The sequence below is a fragment of the Lonchura striata genome, chromosome 28 (assembly GCF_046129695.1).
Source record: "Lonchura striata isolate bLonStr1 chromosome 28, bLonStr1.mat, whole genome shotgun sequence".
Classification (NCBI taxonomy): Eukaryota; Metazoa; Chordata; class Aves; order Passeriformes; family Estrildidae; genus Lonchura; species Lonchura striata.
The window spans coordinates 3,388,245-3,408,725 of NC_134630.1; the positions used below are offsets into that span (position 1 = coordinate 3,388,245).

General features: G+C 62.2%; 2 protein-coding genes across 3 annotated transcripts; one reads left to right on the forward strand and one right to left on the reverse strand.

Annotated features, from left to right (window-relative positions):
* Positions 1 to 1,323: 1,323 nt before the first annotated feature.
* ZNF414 (zinc finger protein 414) lies at positions 1,324 to 9,328 on the forward strand. The gene is made up of 9 exons (XM_031507133.2): positions 1,324 to 1,433; positions 5,609 to 5,727; positions 6,033 to 6,134; positions 6,216 to 6,323; positions 6,456 to 6,561; positions 6,682 to 7,196; positions 7,514 to 7,564; positions 8,131 to 8,286; positions 8,935 to 9,328. The coding sequence occupies exons 2-9, from the start codon at positions 5,658 to 5,660 to the stop codon at positions 9,009 to 9,011; spliced, it is 1,185 nt and encodes a 394-aa protein (XP_031362993.2). The 5' UTR covers positions 1,324 to 1,433; positions 5,609 to 5,657; the 3' UTR covers positions 9,012 to 9,328.
* A 3,025-nt stretch (positions 9,329 to 12,353) lies between these two features.
* Positions 12,354 to 18,897, reverse strand: LOC110478017 (acidic leucine-rich nuclear phosphoprotein 32 family member B). Of its 2 annotated transcripts, none has more exons than XM_021544308.2 (7): positions 18,759 to 18,897; positions 16,333 to 16,482; positions 15,780 to 15,902; positions 14,644 to 14,842; positions 14,232 to 14,350; positions 13,832 to 13,886; positions 12,354 to 12,617 (listed from the first exon to the last, which is right to left on the reverse strand). In XM_021544308.2, the coding sequence occupies exons 1-7, from the start codon at positions 18,810 to 18,812 to the stop codon at positions 12,529 to 12,531; spliced, it is 789 nt and encodes a 262-aa protein (XP_021399983.1). In that variant the 5' UTR covers positions 18,813 to 18,897; the 3' UTR covers positions 12,354 to 12,528. The 2 variants fall into 2 exon arrangements, with proteins under 2 accessions (XP_021399983.1, XP_021399982.1); XM_021544307.2 differs by having other exon boundaries at positions 14,232 to 14,353.
* Between the last annotated feature and the right edge of the window lie 1,584 nt (positions 18,898 to 20,481).

A 20,481-nucleotide genomic window follows, 5' to 3' on the forward strand; every position in this document is an offset into this window, starting at 1 on the left:
GGTGGGTCCTGGCAGGGGGATGGGGATGGGGGCAGTGGGTCTTGGCAGGGGGATGGGGATGGGAATGGGGGTGGGTGGGTGGCAGGGGGATGGGGATTGGGGTGTTGGGTCCTGGCAGGGACACGGGAACTGGGCCAGCTCAGGCACTCCCTGGGCTGCTCCCGAGGGCTCCAGGGGCTCCCAGGGATTTGGGGTCTCTCAGGGGCTTTTGTTGCTGTGAGGATCCTGGAGCATCCTGGGCTGTTCCTTGGGGCACACATGAGCTGGAGGGGTGGTCCCAAAAATCTGGGGTGCTCCCAGGAGCCCAGGGTGTTCCCAGGAGACCTGGGTGCTCCCAAAAATCCAGGGTGTCCCCAGGAGCTTGGGGTGTTCCCAGGAGTCCGGGGTGTTCCCAGGAGCTCGGGGTGCTCAGAGGGCCCCGGGATGCTCCAAGGGTCCAGCACCTCCCACAGGGCTCTGTTCCCTCAGAGCAGCCCCGGATGCTCCAGAGCTCCCTGGACACTGCAAAGCCCCAGGATGCCCTGAGGAGTCTGAGATGCTCCAAAGCCCCCCAAGAACTCTGGAAGCCTCAGGATGCTCCATGAGCCCTGGAATGTTCCAAAGTCCCTGGGGTACTTGGCAGATTCCTTGGATGCTCCAAAACCCTGGGATGCTCCAAAATCCTGGGATGCTCCAAAACCCTGGGATGCTCTAAAGCCCTGGGATGCTCCAAAATCCTGGGATGCTCCAAAACCCCTGGGATGCTCCAAAGCCCTGGGATCCTGCAAAACCCTGGGATGCTCCAAAGCCCTGTATCCCACAAAACCCTGGGATGTTCAAAAACCCTTGGATGCTCCAAAACCCCTGAAATTCTCCAAAACCCCCAGGATGCCCCAAAACCACTGGGATGCTCCAAAACCCTGGGATCCTGGAAAGCCCCCAGGATCCTCCAAAACCCTGGGATACTCCAAAACCCTGGGATGCTCCTGAATGCCTTTCCCTCTCCGGGATTCTCTAAAACCCCCAGGATGCTCCAAAACCCTGGGATAAACCAAAACCCTCGATTTCTCCAAAAGCCCCGGGATGCTCCAAAACCCCGGGATGCTCCAAAACCCCCGAGATTCTCCAAAACCCGCAGGATGCTCCAAAGCCCTCAGGATGCTCCATAACCCCGGGATGCTCCAAAACCCCGGGATGCTCGAGCTGCCCGCAGACGCCGGGATGCGGGTGCGGAGAATCTCCCGGGAAAAGCAGCCGGGAGAGGGGGGGAACGGGGCGGGGCGGGGCCGGTCCCCCCCCCAGGCCCCCGCCCGCCCTTCCGCACGTTCCTTCCTCCCCCCGGCATCCTCCTCCTCCTCCCCCCGCTCTCGCGACAGCTCCGCACAGAAAATGGCCCCGCGGCCGCCCCGCCGCTGATGCGCGACCCGGGCGGCGCCGGCCCCGCCGCAGCCCCGGTACGGCCGGGAGGGACCGGGAGGGACGGGCGGGCACCGGGGCAGGACCGGGACCGGGGAACGGACCGGCACCGGGAATGGATTGGCACAGGGGGTGCGCAGACAGCCGGAGATTTACCGGCACCGGCGGGGGTGTACCGGCAACCGGGGGTGTACCGGTATCGGGGGTGTACCGGCGCCGGGGATGTACCGGTATCAGGGGTGTACCGGTATCGGGGATGTACCGGTATCAGGGGTGTACCGATATCAAGGGTGTACCGGTATCAGGGGTGTACCGGTATCGGGGGTAACCCGGCATCAAGGGTGTACGGGTATCAGGGGTGTACCGGTATCGGGGGTACCCCGGCACCGGCGGGGTGCTGGCACCGGGAAGGGAGCACTAGTACCGGGGGATGTAACGGGCCAGGGGTGTACTGGCACCGAGGCTGGATCGGTACCAGGGATGAACCAGCACCGGTACCGGGGGATGGACCGGCACCGGGGCTGGAGCTGCCCCGGGGCCAGCAGCGGTACCGGAGCGGGGCCCGGGGTACCGGGGCTCTGCAGGGAGCCGGGACCTGCGGCAGCCCCGGGGCTGCTGCCCGCGGGGGCTCCAGCCACGGGGTCGCTGCCCACGGGCTGGGTGGCCGTGGCTGTCACCACCCCCTGGACTTGCAGCCATGGGTGTATGGCCCGTGGGGGGCTACCAGCCCCAGAAACCAGTAGCCAGGGGGGCTACCCTGGGATTGTCACCTGTGGGGCTGACAGGCACAGGGGGCCACGGGAGCCACTGCCCTCGGTTCAGCAGGACCCCCTCACATCCCGGGCTGCCCCTGCCGGGATCTGCCCGTGCTCCCTCCATCCTGCCGCGCCTCTGGGAGCCGCTTTGGGGCTGTCCGAGCGGGGGGATCCTGCCCTTGGCCACGGGGTGAGCTCGCCTGGTGCTGGGCTCAGCTTTGTCCAGGCTCGGGGAGGGAGCTCCAACATCCCCCGGTGGCTCCTGAAGGGAAAGCGGGGCTTTTTCCCAGCTGATGTGGCCGGGTGGATGGGCAGGTAAAGGTGGGCACTGGGGTGGTGTGGGAATGTGGGGAAATGGCAGCAGGGCTTGGAGCACCCTGAGGGCCAGTGGGGACCCCCAGGCCAGGGATGTGACACCAAGGCCGGGCACGAGGCTCAGCACTCACCCCTCTGGATGCCCACCCTGGCTTTGGGGGGTGCTCCTCAGGCTCCTCGGCAGATTGTGAGCTGGAACGCAGGGAACCCCTCCAGGGAGGGGTGGCACCGCAGGCAGCAGCTTTGCCCCAGCCCACGGCCGGATTGGGGCACCCACCTTGCGTGGGACACCTGGAGCATCCTGCCCCCGGCACCCCCAGCTCGGTGAGCTGCCGGCGCTGCCTGAAGGCTCCAGGAGAACGCACAGGCTGTGTTTTAGCTGGGCTGGTGGCACTGCCGGCGCTTCCTCCCCCGATGCGATCACATGAGCCCCTTGTTCCCAGCCTTTGTCTCAGCTCTGCGCCGAGGAGCCGCGGCTGGGGGCAGCCTCCTCATCCTCGGGCCTCAGAGATGCTCCAGTCGGATTATTTGTGCCATTTATCCTCGCGGGGTGGGTTGGGCAAAGTCTCAGGGTATGGATAAAGCCCCCCCCGGATGGTTTGAGGGGGATGAGCTAATTATTGTGCTAATTATGGTGTTAATTATTCACTGAATCAGCAGCACAGACTCCTCAGGGTGATGGGCAGATGCAAACATCCTGCCTGCCCTCATGGCTGGCAGTCCCTGGAAGGGTTTTTGGGGTCCCTGTTCACCCCACAGGGGTTGGGAGGAGGGAGTTTTGTGCCAGCAGCTTTTTGGGGAGGCAGGAAAATGCTGGGGATAATGACAGGGACAGGATTTGGGTTCCAGGGCAGGTTTGCACTGGTGGTCACATCTTGGGGGGAGTCATATTTCCAGTGGGGTCCTGTCTCTGGGGGAATTGTGTCACCAGGGGGGGTGACATCTCTGGGGCAGTGACATCTCTGGGGCAGTGACATCTCTGGTGACCACGGGAGGTCACTGGGGATGGGGACAGTGGCAGCTCAGCAGCACCTGGGTGGGGTGTCACACTCAGGGCTGCAGAACAGACAGTGCTGGAGGAGGGGCAGTGTTGGCCACCATCCCAGGGGAGGTGACAAATGACAGCAAGATGATCCAGGTGCCACCTGCTCTCTAAAAACCTGGGCTGGGCACAGGGCAATGCCACAGTGCTGCCACCGTGTCCTCTGCCATGTCACCCGTGGGGAACGTTGGGGCCAAGTGTCCATCCCGCCTGCCCTCACAGGATCTGCTCAAGAGCTTCTCCAGCTTTTCCAGAGGGAAAATATCATTTTACAAGGCATCACTGGGATGCTGCAACAGGGAAATGGAGAGTGGCATCTGTGATCCCAGAGGTTCCAACATCTCAAGGGGCTGCTGCCTTTGACCCTGGGGCTCCAGGAGCTCCTGTCCTCTGCTGCTGATGGGGAAAAATGTCCTGATTTCTTGGGGAGACTTTCCTGTGCTGCCCCTGAGCTCTCAGCACCGTGGCCCTGCTCCTTTTGGGCTCATCTGGAGCCTGTCGGTCCCAGGGCTCTGCCAGCCCAGGCTGGGCCACCCGGCTCTGATCCAGAGGGGCTTTTCCAGCAGGGCAGCAGGAATTTTGTCTCACTGCGCTCTCCAGCACCGGTGCTTCCAGCTCTCACACATCAGGATTGGGCACCAAAACGTGGCCATGCCACAGGGACACTGCCCAGGGGCTGGGCAGGCAGGCACAGCCCTGCCTCAACCTTTTCAGCATTGTCTCCCTCAAAAAGAAGATTCCCAAGACCCTTTTTCCCACCAAACCCCTCATTTCTACCTGATGAACAAAGCTCCATCAAAGCTGCTGGGAAATTCCCGTGTTTACCCCATGTCCTGCAGGGATGGAGGATGGAGATGGAGCATCCCCTCCATCCAGGGCTGAATTTCTCCTCCTGGGCCATGAGCAGCCCCAGCCCTGCCCCAGATTCCCTGTTCCATGGCCAACCCCCCTCCATGGTTGGCTGATCCCATCCCGAGGCTGCTGAGCTGAGAAAACAACAACAAAAAAAGGCCCCACAAGCCCCAGACAAAGCCAGGAGCCCGGGGGCAGCCACAGGAATAATCCCACATGGATTTTTCCCCCCTCCCTGATTTATTTCCCGCTGGGCTGTGATCCCAGTGTTCTGGGTGCTGCAGGAACAGCTGCTGAGCCCGGCTTGGCCAGGCTGAGCCCCTCTGGGCGAGACCCAGAGCTGAAAGCTGGGAAATGCCTCTGGAGCAGATGTTAATGGGAAGGATGGGGTGCCCCAGCACCAGATTTCCCAAGGAGTTACTGAGTTCTTGGGAAAGCATCACCCAGTGGCCACTTCTCAGCCCCATCACTGATATTATTGTTATTATCACTGTCATTATTATCAATATCAGCATTATCATCAGCATTATTATAAATATTTTTACCCTTTTATCCTTTCTATTTTAACCTTTTGACCTTATTTTCATCATTACTTATTATTATTATTGACATTATTACCACCATTTTCTCTCTCACTCCAACATTAAGACACTACAGGGAAATCTCCCAAACTGAGGGGATTTTCCAGATGATTTTCATTGGGAATTTGAGTTTGGCTTATCCACATGGGAGCCTTGTGCCAAGCCAATGTAATTTTGGGCAAGAACGGTTCCCAAGTGCCCATCATCAACTCCCAGTCACTCAGTGGGACCTGCTGCTCCTCCTGCCTGGAAACCCTTTGGAATTTTGAGGGGAGCACCCAGTGAGCCCCCCAGCCCTGGGAGCAGGAGGCTGGAGCAGCTGCAGCAATCCGTGGTTTGGCTGTGCCTTGGAGGGGATCCCCTTGGAGGAATTCCCCCAACTTGGGGGAAATTTTAGCTACAGTTGCTGTGGGCTGGACACGAACAGGATCCTGGTGATGCCTGGGGGGATGTCAGGGGGGTTTGGGGACCACCCTGGGCTGGGAGAGACAGGAAGGGACAGCGACAGCTCTGGGATCTCCTGCGGGCTCAGCCCTGGGTGGGAGGATCAGTCCCACAACCACGGGGCACCGAGGAGGAGAAGGAGGAAAAGAAAGAGGAGGAAGAGGAGGAGGGAGTCAGTGTGGCCCCGGGCTGGGATCTAACGCCCCTCCCTGATCCCTGTGCAGCATCACCAGGAGGAGCCGCCGTGTCCCTGTGCCCAGCTCCAACCAGGACATGAAGACAGAGAAGGACGAGCCCGTGGCCACCTTCTCTCTGCGGGGCAAATTCGGCATGGAGGGGGCAGGTGAGTGCCCCAGGAGCAGGGGAAAGCCTTTGGTCCTGTGGCTGGGAGGTCCCTCTGGCCGAAGCCCCCCCGTGGGGATGTGCCCAGGTGTGCCAGGGCGTGCCTGGGTGCGCAGGTGGCATCACCCAGCGTGTTCCAGCCGCCAGCAGGCTTCACCTTCACACCTGGGAAGGCTGCTTCCCTAGGGCACAGCCAGCTCTCACACCCGGGGGCTCCGGCCTCTCCGTCCCTGCAGCCAGAGCCCCGCTTTGCTGTTCTGAAGGGATGGGGAGGGCAGGGCCGAGCCTCACGAGCTGTCCCCGCAGGCTGCAGTGCCCCGGCCCTGCCCGGTGCCCCGATGCCGCTGGCGGGGAGCGGAGGGACCCCGGCCCCGGAGCTGCGGCCGCTGAAGCGCAGACCTGTCCCAGGTGAGCCCAGCCCCGCCCCGGGGAGGGGACAGCGACGGCCGGGGCAGGGCCGAGGCCGACGCGGCATCTGTGTCCTTGCAGGGAAACATTACCAGTGCTCGAGCTACGGCTGCAAGCTGGCCTTCCCCAGCATGCAGGAGCTGATGGACCACCTGAAGGTGCACTACAGACCCACGCAGTCCCTCGAGGGTAAGCCAGGACACGCCACGCTGCGAGGGGGCAGAGCAGGGCTCAGAGCCGAGGCAGCGCTGGCGGGGGGAGATGGGAGCGGCCCCAGCAGCGGGGCCGCTGCTGAACCTCTCCCCGAATTGCTCTGCCCAGGCAAAACCTTCCGCTGCCCCACCCTGGGCTGCGCCGAGACCTTCCCCAGCATGCAGGACCTCATGGCCCACATGAAGGTGCACTACAAACCCAACCGCTACTTCAAGTGAGTTCCCGTCCCCATCCTCCTCTCCGCGGCCACCCGGCGCCCCCGAGCCCCACCCCGGGCGCCGGGGCTGGGCTGCGGGCGGTGCCCGGCTCTGACGGCTCCTTCCCGGCCGCGCAGGTGTGAGAACTGCCTGCTGCGCTTCCGCACGCACCGCTCGCTCTTCAAGCACCTGCACGTCTGCTCCGACAGCGCCGGGGGCTCCGCGCCGCCCCCCCGGCCCGACCGGCCCGTCCTGCCGCCCGCCGCCCCGGAGAAGGAGCCCCCGGCCAAGCCGGCCGAGGGGCTGCCCCGGCTGCCGAGCGCTCCGCGGCCGCTGCAGAAGGAATCGCCGGCGGCGGGCGCGGACTCTGCCGCGGCCGCGCTGCCCTCGGCGCTGCCCGGCTCGCTGGAGCCGCTGCCGCTGGTGTCGCCGGCTCCTCACCCCTTCCCGCTGCTGGAGCCCGGCCTCTTCGGGCCCTCGTCCTTGCCTCGCTTCTCGGGGCCGCCACCCCCGTCCTCGGTGCCGTTCCTGTCCTACGTGCCCCCCTCGCCCTACGGGCTGGCGCAGCCCCCGGCTCAGCACCGCCTGCGGCCCTTCCTGCCGGGCCACGGCCCCCCCAGCGTCTCCAACGCCGTCTGGAAGAAAAGCCAAGGTGAGAGCGCCGAGCCGTTCGGGACAAAGCTTCTTCTGCTCCCGCCTTGACCAGCAGCAGCTCCCGAGCAGGACCAGCCGAGGATCCGGCCCCCTCCTCCCCGCTCCGGCCCGGCCGCCCCCCCCAAAAAAAGCCCCGTCCCGCCCGTGCCACCCCCTGGGTGATGATGCTCGATTGGGCCAAAAAAACGCCTCCAAATTCTCCCGGCCCTGCTGCTCCCCGGCGTGCGGGGGGGCCGGGCCAGGCCTGCCCTCCCACATGTCCCCCCAGGGAGGGGAAGACCTAATGCTTGTCTCGGGCCTCGATTCCCTCCGCAGGTGTGAGTGTCAGCCCACTCCTCCCATGCTTTGGCTCAGGAGTGACTCCAGGTTAGTTTGGCACCTCCTGGGTGGGGGCTGCTTTCTGTCACTGGGGGGTTTGGGGGGCGGCGGGGGGGGCGCAGGGGGTGGGAGATGCCCCAGGGGCACTGCAGTGCTCCCGGGAGAGCAGAGGGGGAGGGCGGGCTCCCTCCTTTTTGGGAGCCACGCGGAGAGGGGATGCGGCCCAGCTGGGCTCCGAGGCAGGGGGGGTACCGGCTGCACCCCCCCAAAACCCCCCAGCCTGGCCCCGAGGGCAGAAGCAGCAGGAGGAGGAGCAGCAGCAGCAGCTGCCTGGGCTCCGGTGCCCCCAGTACCCCCAGTGCCCCCAGTACCCCCAGTCCCAGCCCAGAAGCCGCCGTGCCCTTTGCTGCGGGGCGGGGGGCACAGCCTGGCCCCCTGCTCCCACATTCGGGGCTCTTCCCTTGGGAAGGGAACCCCTGAGCGAGTGGGGCTCAGAGCGGGGGGGCTCCAGCCCCCACAGCCCCGCGGCACCACCCGGCTCCGGGCGATCCCGGGGCGATCCCGGGGCAATCCCAGGGCGATCCCTGTGCTTCCCTGCCCGCCCGTCCTTGCAGGGCACTCCTCCAACAGCCGCATCGTCTGGGAGCACACGCGGGGCCGCTACAGCTGCACGCAGTGCCCCTTCTCCACCGCCTCCCGCCAGGAGATGACCCTGCACATCGAGGACCACCGCAAGAACCCCCCGCCCGGCCGCCTGGAGGCCGACATGGGTACGGGAGGGACCCCCCGGCTGCCGGGATGGGCTCACTGCCCCGCGGGGATAAGGCACATCCTGCTCCATCTGTCCTGGCACGGCCTGGCCGGGTTCCAGTCCCTGCTTCCCCAGCCTGCAGCAGTGCCCCGGAGGGGTTTGTGTGCCCACCCTGTGCCCCCGGCCCCTGCAACGGCCTGGGGACTGTGTGCCCACCCTGTGCCCCCAGCCCCTGCAACGGCCTGGGGACTGTGTGCCCCCTCTGTGCCCCCAACTCCTCAATGTCTCTGGGGTCTGTGTGCCCCCCCTGTGCCCCCGGCCCCTGCAATGGTCTGGGGGGTGTCTGTGTGCCCCCTCTGTGCCCCCAACTCCTCAATGTCTCTGGGGTCTGTGTGCCCTCCCAGTGCCCCCCTGTGCCCCCAGCCCTCAATGTCCTTGGGGGCTGTGTGTGCCCTCTCAGTGCCCTCTCCATGCCCCCCAACCCCTGCTGTGCCCTGGAGGGGTCCATGTGCTTGCCCTCTCTGTACCCCCAGCCCCTGCGATGCCCCTGGGGGTGTCTGTGTGCCCTGCCAATGCCCTCCATGTGCCCCCCAGCCCCTGCGATGCCCCTGGGGGTCCATGTGCCCCCCCCACGAGGTGCTGACAGTTCTCTCCCCTCTCCCTCCAGATTTCGGGGTGGGCCTCGCCCCGTTCCACGCCAAGCTGCCGCCGGAGGTGGAGAACTCCCTGTACTCCCAGCTTTGATGCCCTCGGCTCCCAAGGGACTCTCCTGGCGTGCCCTGAGCCGGGCAGGGGGCACAGCACAGCCCCTGCACTGTGCAGGGACAGGCAGCCCTCCCTGGGGACAGGAGCAGCCAGCGGGGCCGATGTTTCCCCTGGAATTTCTCCCCTTCCTTTCCATTTTTGGGGACTCTCCAGCAGCCGGAACCTCTGTATCTCCCTCCCCTAAAGGTTTTGTTGCTTCAGCCCCGGGGGCTCTGCGGGGAGCCCGGTAGGTTCTCAGGAGGTAGTGGACTTCTCTGGAATGAGATCTTGGAAAAATAAATGGGAATTGTACAGGAGTGGCAGCCGGGAGAGGCTCTGTCAGTGCCCGTGGGGGCGGGGGGAGCGGGGCTGGCACTGAGGAGCCCCCCAAAAACCAAAGGAGGGGGACATGGGGACACAGGGGGGTGTGACCCTGTGCCCCCGGGCCGGCCCTGCCAGGGGCTGGCTTGGGGAAGGGGCAAGGGAAGGGTTTGGGAAGTTTGGGAAAGGGGAAGGTCTGAGGAAGAGGAAGGGATGCTCCATGCTGCCCCTGCCCCCTGCCAGCACATCCAGAGCACGCAGGGCTGGAGCCTCTGCCAGCTGCACCCCAGCAGCCAGAGCAGGGTGGGAGCCCACGCCCCGGGCAGCCCCCGTGCCTGGCCCGGCCCCGCCGCAGGAGGAGGGCATGGGATGGCACAGAGAGCCACGGAGAGGGGCAAGGGCCCAGGTGCCCAGCCCGGGGCGGCTGCACCCCCCGTGGGAGCACCCTGGGGCTCCCCCAGTCCCGCTCTGCCAGCCCCAGCCCAGCGGGGTGAAAAGTTTGCTGCAAACTGGTTTGAGGGGAGACGTGCTGGGACCTGCTGGGAGCACAGCAGCCCCAGCTGGGAGCTGGGAGCGAGGGATGGGAGAGCCGGGAGGGGCCACGAGCACCGGCAGAGGGCTCAGAAAGGCCCAGTGGCCACCTGGGCCGGGTGGGCACCCCTTCCTCCTTCTGCCATGCCTTCCTCCTTCCTCCTACCATCCTTTCCTTCCTCCTGCTGCCACCCTTCCTCCTACAATCATTTCCTTCCTCCTGCTGCCATCCCCCCAGGCTGAGCAGCACCCGGGATGCCCCCGGGGCTCTCTCCTGCAGCCCCCCTGAGCTGGGGCCGTGCCCCCCCAAGTCCAGCCCGGTCCCCTCGGGCCCTGAGCAGGGGATGGACACCCTGGAGTGACCCTGAGCTGCTGAGACCTCAGAGTAACATCAGAGCTCATCACAGAGCCAGCACGGGGTCACAGAGTGCCCCAAAGGGGGGACCCCGAGGTCCCAAAGTGGGGCAGGGGGCACAGCTCAGCCCCCCGTGCCCAGCTGGCACAGGTGACTGCCCTGGCCCCCAGCCCACTGAACACTCCAGGGCAGTGCCACCCCAAAAGGCAGGAGGGAGACCCTCCCCAAGCTGTCCCTGCCCCTGGTACGGCTCTGCCCCCGCCAAAGGGGCACGGGGGTGCTGCAGAGCCCACGGTGCTGGGACCCCACCCCACAGCAGAGCCCCACTCTGTCCCTGCCAGCCCAGGCTGAGCCAAACCCAGCCCTGCCCCCAGCAGAAACCCAAACGTGCCCCACAGCCCCACTCCGAGCATTCCTGGCTGGGCCCAAGGCAGAGGCAGCCAAGACAAGCTCCATAGCAAAGGATTTTTAAAAATGGAGTTTTTATTAAAGTTTTATCCAAATTTTGTAACAAAAGATACAAAAGGGCTGGAGATCCTTATTTCTGGGACTAGTCTGACCAATCAAAACCTGACAGTTACTAGGCTAATATAAAATCCATACAATCTGCTAAAAATGCAGGGAAAAAAATTAGAAGTAACTGCTGCTCTGACTTCTTTTTTTTTTCTTTTTTTAAAATTCCTTAAACATTTATAAGTTACTCAGTTTGCATTTTACAGGATTAGTTCTTCTCCGAATGGTCACAGCGACTGTACAATGCAAGAGACACCAGCAAAGCGAGACAGGAACGGGGATGTGCTGCTGAACACCCCAAACCTGAGACAGGAATGGGAATGTGCTGCTGAACACCCCAAACCCGAGGCAGGAATGGGAATGTGCTGCTGAGCACCCCAAACCCGAGGCAGGAATGGGAATGTGCTGCTGAACACCCCAAACCCGAGGCAGGAATGGGAATGTGCTGCTGAACACCCCAAACCCGAGGCAGGAATGGGAATGTGCTGCTGAACACCCCAAACCCGAGGCAGGAATGGGAATGTGCTGCTGAACACCCCAAACCCCCGGGAGGGGAGGGGAGGGCTGGAGCCTCGGCCCCGGGGGCACACGGAGCTCCCGGGAATGCCACAAAGTGCCAGTGCTTGTCTGCACCCCCGGGCTGTCCCCACCCGAGGGATGCTGCTGGCTGGACACCTCCGGGATGCCAGGGAAGGGTTGGGAATGCTGCATGGACCTGGCTGGCTTCCCCAAATCCTCCCTCCAGCCAGCTCCACCTCGAGCTGGAGCTCTGCTCCCTGCTGGGAAGACGGGAGGAGGAAGAGGAGGATGCCCAAGCCAGGCTGGCACCAGGGGCCCGTGCAGAGGTGGCACTGGCTGGCAGAAGGACCCTGAGAATTTCCAGGCTAACACGGTCTGCAGGAGCATCACAGTGACGGTGGCTGCACAGGCTGGACAGTGAAATGAGGAGGCTGAGGAGCAGTATCCCCTCACCTGCCTTCCCTACCCCTTCCCAAAGCTGCTGCAGGCCACAAAACCCCCCCTCACTCGGGACAGCCCGAGGGATGGTTCCTAATGGCCAAAGGGAACATGTTCCAGTTTCTAAAATCCAACAGGAAAGCAAGTGCAGGGTTACTGCAAGGTGCATTGGCAGAGGTACCAGGTCATGCAAGCAGCCCCCCCTCCCTCCCTCCCTCCCCACAAAAGCCCAGGCACCCCCATCCCCAGCACCAAAGCAGCTTCAAGCATGTCCAGAGATCACATCACCATGATTTCAGATCTGAGACACCCTCGGGGATGGCTGCGAGTCCACGGAGAGGAACCAGATTTTGCACCCGAGGTGGCTCCAAAAGCGTCTTCAGAGCCCAGGGCTGAGGGCACGAGGGTGGCAAAGGCCTTCTGTGCTGGCAGGGTGACAGCTGGAGCTCTGGGTCCAGTGTGGCACAGCTGATTTCGGACACACAGATACCCTATGGAGGAGATTTTTTTTTTTTCTCTTTTTTTTTGATTTTTTTGGGCGCTTTTTTTTGCCTTTTGGTTTTTTGTTTGTTTTTTTTTTTAAGCTGCTGCACAAACCACCGAACGGAGAAAAGCCTTTGGTCATGAGATATTTGTGAGAAAAAAATGGAGCCTTGTATGGAAGATTCCCCTGAATGCCTACAGTATTCTAAATCTTAAAAAAATATATTGTAGATGCTGCAGCCATACAAAGGGGGAGGAGGAGGAGTGGGAGACAGGGATTTACAGTCTCACACAGACACGACAGGGAGGTTAAGACAAGCACAGTCAGAGTCTGTAAAACTGATTGGCTCGCTGGGATCAGTCATCCTCATCATCCTCTTCATCCTCTGCATCTTCCTCTCCTTCATCCTCTAGACTTCGTTTTCTCTTCACCCCGCACGGATGCTCTGCAAAGAGAGGGGGGTTCACTCTCCCAGCCCAGAGCAGCAGCTGAGCTCTGCAGCTGGGAGCAGGCACGGGACAGGCTGGCACCATTTGGGAGCAGATCCACCCTGCCCTGCTCCTCCTGGAAAAGCTGGCATGAGACGCCAACAACCTTCTCTGCCCTCCAAGCATCCTGTAGAACAGCTCAAAAGGGGATTTTTTTTTTTTTTTTGTTGTTGTTGTTGTTGAGCACCCTCAAAAACACAGCATGTGCAGAAATCAGGCACTCCTGACCAAGCTCACGGGCCCCTGTGCTGGCTCTGCTGCAGCCTCAAATCCTGGGGCAGTTCTGGGGCCCTCAGGACAAGGACATTGAGGGGCTGGAATGTCCAGGGAAGGGAATGGAGCTGGGGAAGGGTCTGGAGCACCAGGAGCAGCTGAGGGAGCTGGGAAAGGGGCTCAGCCTGGAAAAAAGGAGGCTCAGGGGGGACCTTGTGGCTCTGCACAGCTCCTGACAGAAGGGGACAGCTGGGGGGGTCAGTCTTGTCCCAGCTAACAAGTCACAGGGTAAGAGGAAATGGCCTCAAGTTGCACCAGGTGAAGTTTAAGTGGGATATTGGGAAAAATTCCTTCAAGGAGAAGGTGATTAGGCATTGGCACAGCTGCCCAGGGCAGTGGGGAATCACCATCCCTGGAACTGCTCAAAAAAATGTGGATGTGGCCCTTGGGGACAGGGGTCGGAGCTGAACATGGTGGTGTTGGACTCGGTATTAGAGGGATTTTCCAACCTTAACAATTCCATCATTTATCCAAAATCACTTGAATTCACACCAGCCACAATATTCTGTCAGCTTTCATCCGGTTGTTTGTTTGTTACAGCCAGAGGAGTCTGGCCCCAAGCTCAGGTCCAAGCTGATGAGAGGGGAACGTGCCCCCAGGAGATCCCCTCACACCTCCTGGGACAGCAGCCCTGCTCCTGTATGGCCCATCAGGTCCCAGAACTGCTTTTCTAAGCAACTGACCTCTCACATTTCCCAGAACAGCTGGAATTTGGAGGTCCTGAATCCCCTTTCCCCCCCTGTGTGACCTTTGATGATGACACTGCTCAGAACCAGCTTGGGCAGAAAAGCTCCAGCAACAACAGCCCTGCACTGAGGCTAAGGAAGCTCCAAAACCACCAAATATTTCCCTGCTGAGGGGGCTCTGCAAGAAATTGGATTGTCAGGACTCAACTCACCCTCCTCAGCTTCATCTTCTTCATCCTCCTCACCATCCTCCTCCTCATCTTCCTCCTGGAGTGAAAACAAGAGGCTTTGTTGCAAGAGCAAGCAGAATTCCATGAGCAGTAATCCCAGTCCTCCTTCCCCTCTGCCACCCCACTGAAGCCTCAGGGTGGCAGGAGAAGCTGCTGGATCCCAGGAGCTCCTCACATCCCACGGATGGGCTGCATGGATCCATCACTCAGAGCCATGGCAGGGCCAGGCCAGGGCTGAACTGGAAAACTCTCTGGAGTTTGTGACTCTCAGCAGTCCAGAGTGCAGGAAAAGAGAGAAACGCCTCAGATCTGCCCCCAAAGAGGCTCCTGTGACCTGGGCCACCAGACAAGGGACAAACGTGTGACCTGGTGACAGCCTCACCTCGTCATCTACTCCATCCTCCTCCTCTTCACCTTCCAGATCGTCGTCTTCATCTTCCTCGTCATCAATGACTTCTTCATCCAAATCATCTTCCTCCTCATCATCCTCCTCTTCCTCACCTTCTACCAAAAGGGGGAGGGAGGGAAGTGCCCCATTTCCCACACCCAGGCAGCCCTCACCCCTCAGTGCCGTGTGAGCAGCAGGCAGGGAGGGGTCCCAGAGGATGAGGAGGGACAGCACCAAGCCCCGTCACCTCCCAGCAAGTCCCATCCCTCCCAGCCCCACAGCCAAGGGGTGAGGGACCCACACAGCCCCTCCTCCTCCAGTGCCAACCCCACTGCTGCAACCCACCCTGAAGTGAAAAAGGGGTCGTTGCCAAGCAGGAGAAGCAGGAGGAGAAAAAAATCCTCACCTTCCCCATTCTCATACTCATCTTCCAGTGCATCCCCATCTGCTTCAGGGTCTGAGTCTGGGGCTTCCTGCTCGTCAGCATCGAAGCCATCCAGGTAGGTGAGCTGGGGCAGGAGGGCGAACACGCTCTCCCGGTAGTTGATGAGCATCGTCACCTCGCAGTTGAACAGGTCCAGACTGCGGAGGTTTGGCAACTTTTTCTGCAAAAAGCAATTTGGTAAGGTTATTTCCAGCGCTGTCTGAAGATCAGGAAGCCAAGGGAGGGTGGATGGGGTAGTGCACAGCTCCAGCACAGAGTGGTTTTGCCCCACATGCTGCTCAGATGGAGAGGAGTCACTGCTCCTCTCATTGTGGGCACAAGGAATTTCTGTCCAGCTCCTCTGTCCTGGCTTCCCTTTCTGGAACCAACTCTGTGTATTTGCAAATCTTTCTTTCTTCTGAGCAGGCCCAGCAAGCTCAGGAGCAGCTGAGCTGGACTCATCCTGCTCAAAAGATCAGGCAGAGCTCAGGGAGAGCTGCAGCCTGGCTGCCCTTGGCACAGCCCAGCTCAGGCCATTACACTGGGCACCACACCAAGGAAAGGAGGAGCAAACCAATCCCAAATTCCTTCTGGAGGGAATGGATGGACAAAACAGCCAGTGAGACAAATGCCCTGCGTCAGACCTGCCGGGTGTCCCTCACAGCATTCCTGGGGCAGCTCAGATGGAGCCTCAGAGGCCTTTTCCAGCCTCACTGTGGGAATGGGAATGGAGCCCTGCGGTGCTGGGACAGCAGAACCTTCAGGCTGATGGGACAGATGCCCTCAGTGCTGTCCAGTTCCCTCATTCCATGACACCCCAGGTGCCACCTACCTCCAACTGCCTCCGACCCTTTCCCGGTCCCTTCTCAGCTGGGCACTGAGCATCCACAGTTTTACTCATCCAGCCCCATTTCAGGCTTCTTTTAGCAACTGGCTGCTGCTTTTCCAGACTGAGGAGCCATTAACTACTGGCCCAGCCTCAAACTGGGATCAAATCTGTTCCCATCAGAACCACGAAGTGCTGTTGGAACAGTTACCAAGACGTTGGACTCCTGCTGCACAGACCCAATCCCCAAAGCAAAAGTCATCCCTGGGATTCCAGCACAGCCTCCACTCACCAAGGGCTCCAGGGTATTGATGTCTTTGATCTTGTTGCCACTTAGGTTCAAGTGTGTCAGGTTGGGAGTTTTCTCTGCTAGAACTTCAAGGCCACCAGAAATCCTATTATCACTCAGCTCCAGCTGAAGGGAGGGAATATCACATTGTCACCAAATGTTTCAGCTCGTGATACAGGGACGGAAACTGCACCAAGAACTGCGCTACAATGAGCACAGAAATTTCCGCTCACAGAGCTTAAAACCCCCTCCCTGCAGGGACACAGCACTGCCAGCCACCCCCATGCTGGTAAGTGCTCTAAAATCCAAAATATTTAAGGTGTCATGAAGCTTCTGACAGCAGCACGAGAGCAGAAAAGCAAGACAGGAAGGGCTTTAAGCACCTGAAGAGCTCAGAAGGTTTCTGTTGCGCATTTAAACCAACCCCTCTCTTGCTCAGATAGCGGGCAAAGAGCAAAATTCAATGTATTTTCTGGCAAATACAGGAAAACCAACTGCCACCAGGGGCAGCACAAGGCCAAGGGCTGCTGGAGATGGGAGCAGAGTCCTGACTCACCTTCCGGAGCTTGTTGAGTTTGGGGAGGTTGGACACGGACAGCAGGTTGATGTTGATCATGCTGAGGAACTCCAGGTTCTCAAAGTCTGAGGAGAGGCCGACCACCTTGCCATCCTCTGAGCGGCAGTTGTCCAGCACCAGCTCCTTCACCTGCACAGGGACACCCACAGCTGTCACCACAGCTGCCACCGTCCCCCTGGACCTCGAGGTGACACCACCGACACATCCAGAGCACGGCTGAGCCTCCAGCTCCTCCTCAAATTTAAGACCTTAAAGCCAACTAACTTTTGGTGACAGTCCCTCACCGTGGTTGGGGTTTCACCCTCTAAGCACAAGCCACCAACGCGCTCCTGCTGTCCCCTCCAAGGTCCCCATCCTCCAGGGGTTTGGAGCCATGAGGTCACATCCCAAAGCTCCCTGCACATCAATAAAGCTTTCAGAGTCAGCTTCAGGCTCTGCTAAAGAGCGGCCAAGCGAGGTCAGCTGGGTTTGTCCCCTCCCACTTTGTCCCCCACACCACTGGGGTGACAAAACCTGTCCCCAGAGGACTGACTTCCCTGTGACAGCGTCCAGTGAGGTGACACAGGGGCCTGGGCAGGGCTCAGCACATGAGCTCAACCTCAGGCTGGTGACACAAGAGCACTGACGGCACCAAACATTGTGCCCAGCATGGATTCCACATCCAGGAACCTCCAGGAATTCAGCACATGAAGGAACCAACCCCTCAGTGCCACCAGGACCACCAAGCACCAGCACAGAACTGCTGTCCCCAAACACCTGGAGGGAAACAGCCCCAGTTCTCACACACCACTCCCAAAACCTGCTTTTACCCCACACATTCTTGACAGCAAGATGCAAAAATGAGCCTTGGCCAGAAGGCTCGTGGCGCTCTCCAAATTCCTCCTTCGCAGCGCTCCCATTTTACCTCTCCTGTCACATCAGCCAGCTCTCAGGGAGTCATTTTAAAACCTCTCTGCCTTCCCAGAGGGAGAGGCTGGGGGCTGCTGGGCCATCTTTGCCACCTTCACAGCACAAGCTCAGAATGAATTATGGCTTCAAACTCCTCAAGTGCCATCGGTGCTTGGGGGTGTGAGTGGAGGCTCTCAGAAGTTTTGGAGCAGAGTTTGTTTTGCCCTCAACATGACAGAAAACTGACGTGCTCCAACCAAACTGGGACTGTCACCGTGGTGGATGTAAAGGTGGCAAAGGGCAGAACTGAGTGGCTGCTGCTGTGAGGTGCGGGCACAGAGGTGAGCCCGAACTCCACCACCATGGAATCCTGGAATGGTTTGGGTTGGAAGGGACCTTAAAGCCCACCCAGTGCCACCCCTGCCATGGCAGGGACACCTTCCACTGTCCCAGGCTGCTCCCAGCCCTGTCCAGCCTGGCCTTGGGCACTGCCAGGGATCCAGGGGCAGCCACAGCTGCTCTGGGTGAGCCGTGCCCAACCCAGCCAAGCCCTTTCTGATGGCCCAGGACACACAGCAGGGACACCCAGCCCTGACCCCGCTGCTCTGCAGCTCCTGGCGTCACTCCACGGGCACCAGGCGCTCGCAGCTCCTCCTGCCCAGCAGCTCCGCTCCTGCAAATCCCCTGGCCGCGCACGAAGCCGCTTTAATCTCCACCCAAAGCCCCGCTCACCGCCCGTTCCCCCGGGCTCGGGTGCCGCGGCCGCAGCTGCCACGACACCGAGAGTCCCCGGGCCAGGGAGGGACCGGCCCCGGCCCGGCCCCGGGATGGGGAGCGCCGGGAAAAGGGAGATCCAGAGAAAAGGGAGACCCAGGAAAGCGAGCGGGGAGAGCCAGGGAAAGGGAGAGCCAGGGAAAGGGAGCGGGGAGAGCCGGGAACGGGAGATCCAGGAAGGGGCGGCCGGAGCAGAGCCGGGGACGAGGCGGCCCCGGAGCGGGCGAGGAGCGCTGGGCCGGCCCCGCGGCCGCCAGCGGAGGGGACCGGGCGGCCCCGGCGGCACCTCAAGGCTGATCCCCGCAGCCCCGGAGCCCTTCCCCGGGCGGAGGAGCCCGCGGGAGCCGCTCCGGGCCCGGCCGGGCCCCGCTAACATGGCCGGGCCGCCATGGCCGCGCGGGGCCGCCCCGCACCGGGCCCGCTGCCCCCGGCCCGGCCCGGCCCGGCCGTGCCCCGCCCGCCCCGCTGCCCCCGCGCCGCTCCGGGCCGGGCCGGGCCCCGCCGCCCCCGGCGCGGCCCCGGCGCGGGCGGGCCCCGCCGCGCACGTGCGCGCCGCCATGCCGGGGCCGCGGGCCGGGCGGGAGCGCTCCCGCCGCCGCGCCCGCCGCAACCGCCCCATCCCCACCGCGCCAAACCCGCCCGGTCCCCGCCGTGCGGGACCCCCGCGGGCCGCTCTCCCTCCTCCTCCTCCTCCTCCTCCTCCTCCCCGCCCGCAGCACGTGCCGCCCCGCTCCCCGCCGCACCTCGCTCGGCTTCTTGTTGCGCAGCTCCAGCGTCAAGCGCTTCTCCATCTCCATGCTCCCCGCCGCTCCGCCCCGCCGAGCCCGAGCCGCGCTGCGCTCCCGGTGCCGCTCCCGGTGCCGCTCCCGCCCCCGCCCGCGCGCGCCGCCGCCGCCGCCCGGCGCAGGAAGAGGCGCCAACGGCAACAAAGGCGCGCGCGGCGGCGCCCCCTGCCGGCAGCGCCCCCTGCACGCCGCCCGCGGGACCCGGGTTCGAGTCCCGCCGGGACCGGATTCGAGTTCCATGGGACCGGGTTCGAGTCCCGCCGCGACCCGGTTCGAGGCCCGCCGCGACCCGGTTCGAGTCCCGCCGGGACCGGGTTCGAGTTCCGTGGGACCGGGTTCGAGTCCCGCCGGGAGCCGGGTTCGAGTCCCGCCGGGACCGGGTTCGAGTCCCGCCGGGACCGGGTTCGAGTACCGCCGCGACCCGGTTCGAGGCCCGCCGCGACCCGGTTCGAGTCCCGCCGGGACCGGGTTCGAGTCCCGCCGCGACCCGGTTCGAGTCCCGCCGGGAGCCGGTTCGAGTCCCGCCGCGACCCGGTTCGAGTCCCGCCGCGACCCGGTTCGAGTCCCGCCGGGACCGGATTCGAGTTCCGTGGGAACCGGGTTCGAGGCCCGCCGCGACCCGGTTCGAGTCCCGCCGGACCCGGTTCGAGTCCCGCCGGGACCCGGTTCGAGTCCCGCCGGACCCGGTTCGGTCGCGCAGCCGCGGCCCCCGGGGCTCCGTGTGCCGGCCCGCCCGCGGCACCGCGCTCCGCCCGCACGGCTCTGCCCCGGCACCGAGCTGCCATCTGCGCTGCCATCGGATGCTGCGGTTCAGTCTTCAGCAGCGTGTTCCAGTCTGCAGAGTTGCATTCCCATCCCCAGGCAATGTGTGCCAGTCTCCAGCATCATGTTCCTGTCCTCAGGAACCAGAATTCCTTCTCCAGAGCCACAGTCCCATCTTCAGAGCCACTTTCCCATCCTCAAGCACCACGTTATCACTGCCAAACATTGTGTTCCAGTCTCCAGCACTGTGTTCCAATCTCCAGAGCCACATTCCCATGCCCAGGTATCATGGTTCCTTCTCCAGCAGCTTGTTCCCATCTTTAGAGCCATGTTGTCATCCTCAAGCACCATGTTCCCATTCCCAGGCACCGTGTTTCCATCTCCAGTGCCACATTCCTGTCCCCAAGCAATGTGTGCCAGTCTCCAGCACCATGTTCCTGTCCTCAGGAACCAGAATTCCTTCTCCAGAGCCACAGTCCCATCTTCAGAGCCACTTTCCCATCCTCAAGCACCGTGTTACCATCGCCAAACATTGTGTTCCAGTCTCCAGTGCTGTGTTCCAATCTCCAGAGCCACATTCCCATCCCCAGGTACATGGTTCCTTCCCCAGCAGCTTGTTCCCAACTCCAGAGCCACGTTCCCATCCCCAGATACCATGGTTCCATCTCCAGAGCCACATTCCCATTCCCAGATCCCATGGTTCCATCTCCAAAGCCATGGTTCCATCTCCAGAGCCATGGTTCCTTCTCCAGAGCCATGTTCCCATCCTCAAGCACCATGTTCCCATCCCCAGGTGTGGTGCTCCAGTCTCCAGAGCCACATTCCCAACTCCAGGCACCGTGTTCCCATCCCCAGGGACTGTTGCCTTCTCCAGGCACCCCAACCCCTTCTCCAGCTCCATGCCCCCACCCCAGGTGCC

Bases quoted from the DNA above. Each gene is read 5' to 3' on its own strand.
- ZNF414 (XM_031507133.2), top strand. From the start codon at position 5,658: ATGAAGACAGAGAAGGACGAGCCCGTGGCCACCTTCTCTCTGCGGGGC. The intron at 6,562-6,681 runs GTGAGTTCCCGT...CCGGCCGCGCAG, and splicing joins AAACCCAACCGCTACTTCAA to GTGTGAGAACTGCCTGCTGC. The intron at 7,565-8,130 runs GTTAGTTTGGCA...CCGTCCTTGCAG, and splicing joins TGGCTCAGGAGTGACTCCAG to GGCACTCCTCCAACAGCCGC.
- LOC110478017 (XM_021544307.2), bottom strand. From the start codon at position 18,812: ATGGAGATGGAGAAGCGCTTGACGCTGGAGCTGCGCAACAAGAAGCCG. The intron at 13,887-14,231 runs GTGAGGCTGTCA...TTTTCACTCCAG, and splicing joins AGGATGGAGTAGATGACGAG to GAGGAAGATGAGGAGGAGGA. The intron at 12,618-13,831 runs GTGAGTTGAGTC...CTCTCTTTGCAG, and splicing joins AGAAGATGAAGCTGAGGAGG to AGCATCCGTGCGGGGTGAAG.